We start from the raw sequence: 1,380 nt of genomic DNA, 5'->3' as shown, positions 1-1,380 counted from the left end.
GTATGGGGGGGGCAGGAGCTGTAGGGTTGCTGTGGGTATGGGGGTGGAAGGAGATGTGGGGTTGCTGTGTGGGTATGGGGTGGAGGAGCTGTAGGGTTGCTGTGGGTATAAGGGGGCAGGAGCTGTAGGGTTGATGTGGATATAAGGGGGCAGGAGTTGTAGGGTTGCTGTGGGTATGGGGGGCAGGAGCTGTAGGGTTGTGGGTATAGGGGGGCAGGAGCTGTAGGGTTGCTGTGGGTATGTGAGGGGCAGAAGCTGTAGGGTTGCTGTGGGTATAGGAGAGGAGCTGTAGGGTTGTGGGTATGGGGTGGAGGAGCTGTAGGGTTGCTGTGGGTATGAGGGGCAGGAGACACAGGGTTGCTGTGGGTATGGGGGGTAGGAGCTGTAGGGTTCCTGTGTATAGGGGGATGAGCTGTAGGGTTGTGGGTATGGGGTGAAGGAGCTGTAGGGTTGTTGTGGGTATAGGGGGCAGGAGTTGTAGGGTTGTGGGTATGGGGGCAGGAGCTGTAGGGTTGTTGTGGGTATGGGGGGGAGGAGCTGTAGGGTTGCTGTGGGTATGGGGGGCAGGAGCTGTAGGGTTGCTGTGGGTATGGGGGGGGCAGGAGCTGTAGGGTTCCTGTGTATAGGGGGATGAGCTGTAGGGTTGTGGGTATGGGGTGGAGGAGCTGTAGGGTTGCTGTGGGTATGGGGAGGAGGATCTGTAGGGTTCCTGTATGGCTGGCTATGGGTATGGGGGGACGGGAGAAGGGGCTGCTACCCCCCCTATACATAGGTCTGTATTGCTGCCATGTGTGTCCCACCAGCTGAGCTCACTGCTCTGCATCCCATATTGACGCAATCCCATCCCATAGGGCGCTGTGGGGCAGTTCCTCCTTCTCTTTGCCCCCCATCCTGACCCATTTAGGGCTGGTTGTTCCTCCCCTCACCATCCCATTCTCCCCCTGCAGGTGTTTCTCTTTTCAGCCTGGCTGCTTTGCTGCTCCCAGAGCAGTTCCCCCATTACGTGGCCGTGCTGAAGTCCCTCAGTCTGGGTCCTGCTCTCATTTACTCCGCTAAATTCGCTCTGGTTTTTCCCTTTTCTTATCACACCTGGAACGGGATCCGGCACCTGGTGAGTGTTGCTGTGTGTGTCTCTATGTGCTGGGATAAGGTGCCCTTGGGAACAGGAATTAAAGCTCTTGGCAGCTATTATTGGGTGCCTTTAAGCCTCCGAGAGCAGCTCAGGGCTGATGCTTTGTGCTTATCTGGAGCAGCCCCTCTATGGGGCACAGATGATGGAGCATCCCCTCTATGGGGCACAGATGATGGAGCATCCCCTCTATGGGGCACAGATGATGGAGCATCCCCTGCTCTATGGCTCCTCTATGGGGCACAGATGAT

The 1,380-nt window shown here is 57.2% G+C and overlaps 1 protein-coding gene across 2 annotated transcripts in view; it reads left to right on the top strand.

Annotated features, from left to right (window-relative positions):
• Positions 1 to 1,380, top strand: part of SDHC (succinate dehydrogenase complex subunit C) — a 14,654-nt gene that overhangs the window by 10,972 nt on the left and 2,302 nt on the right. For both annotated transcript variants that reach the window (XM_015851121.2, XM_015851122.2), the window contains one exon: positions 948 to 1,111. In XM_015851121.2, coding sequence (XP_015706607.1) covers positions 948 to 1,111 — 164 coding nt within the window. The remainder of the gene's footprint in view (positions 1 to 947; positions 1,112 to 1,380) is intronic.

Source organism: Coturnix japonica, unplaced genomic scaffold (genome assembly GCF_001577835.2).
Source record: "Coturnix japonica isolate 7356 unplaced genomic scaffold, Coturnix japonica 2.1 chrUnrandom694, whole genome shotgun sequence".
In the NCBI taxonomy this organism is placed as follows: Eukaryota; Metazoa; Chordata; class Aves; order Galliformes; family Phasianidae; genus Coturnix; species Coturnix japonica.
This window is presented reverse-complemented; position numbering and strand designations above follow the sequence as displayed.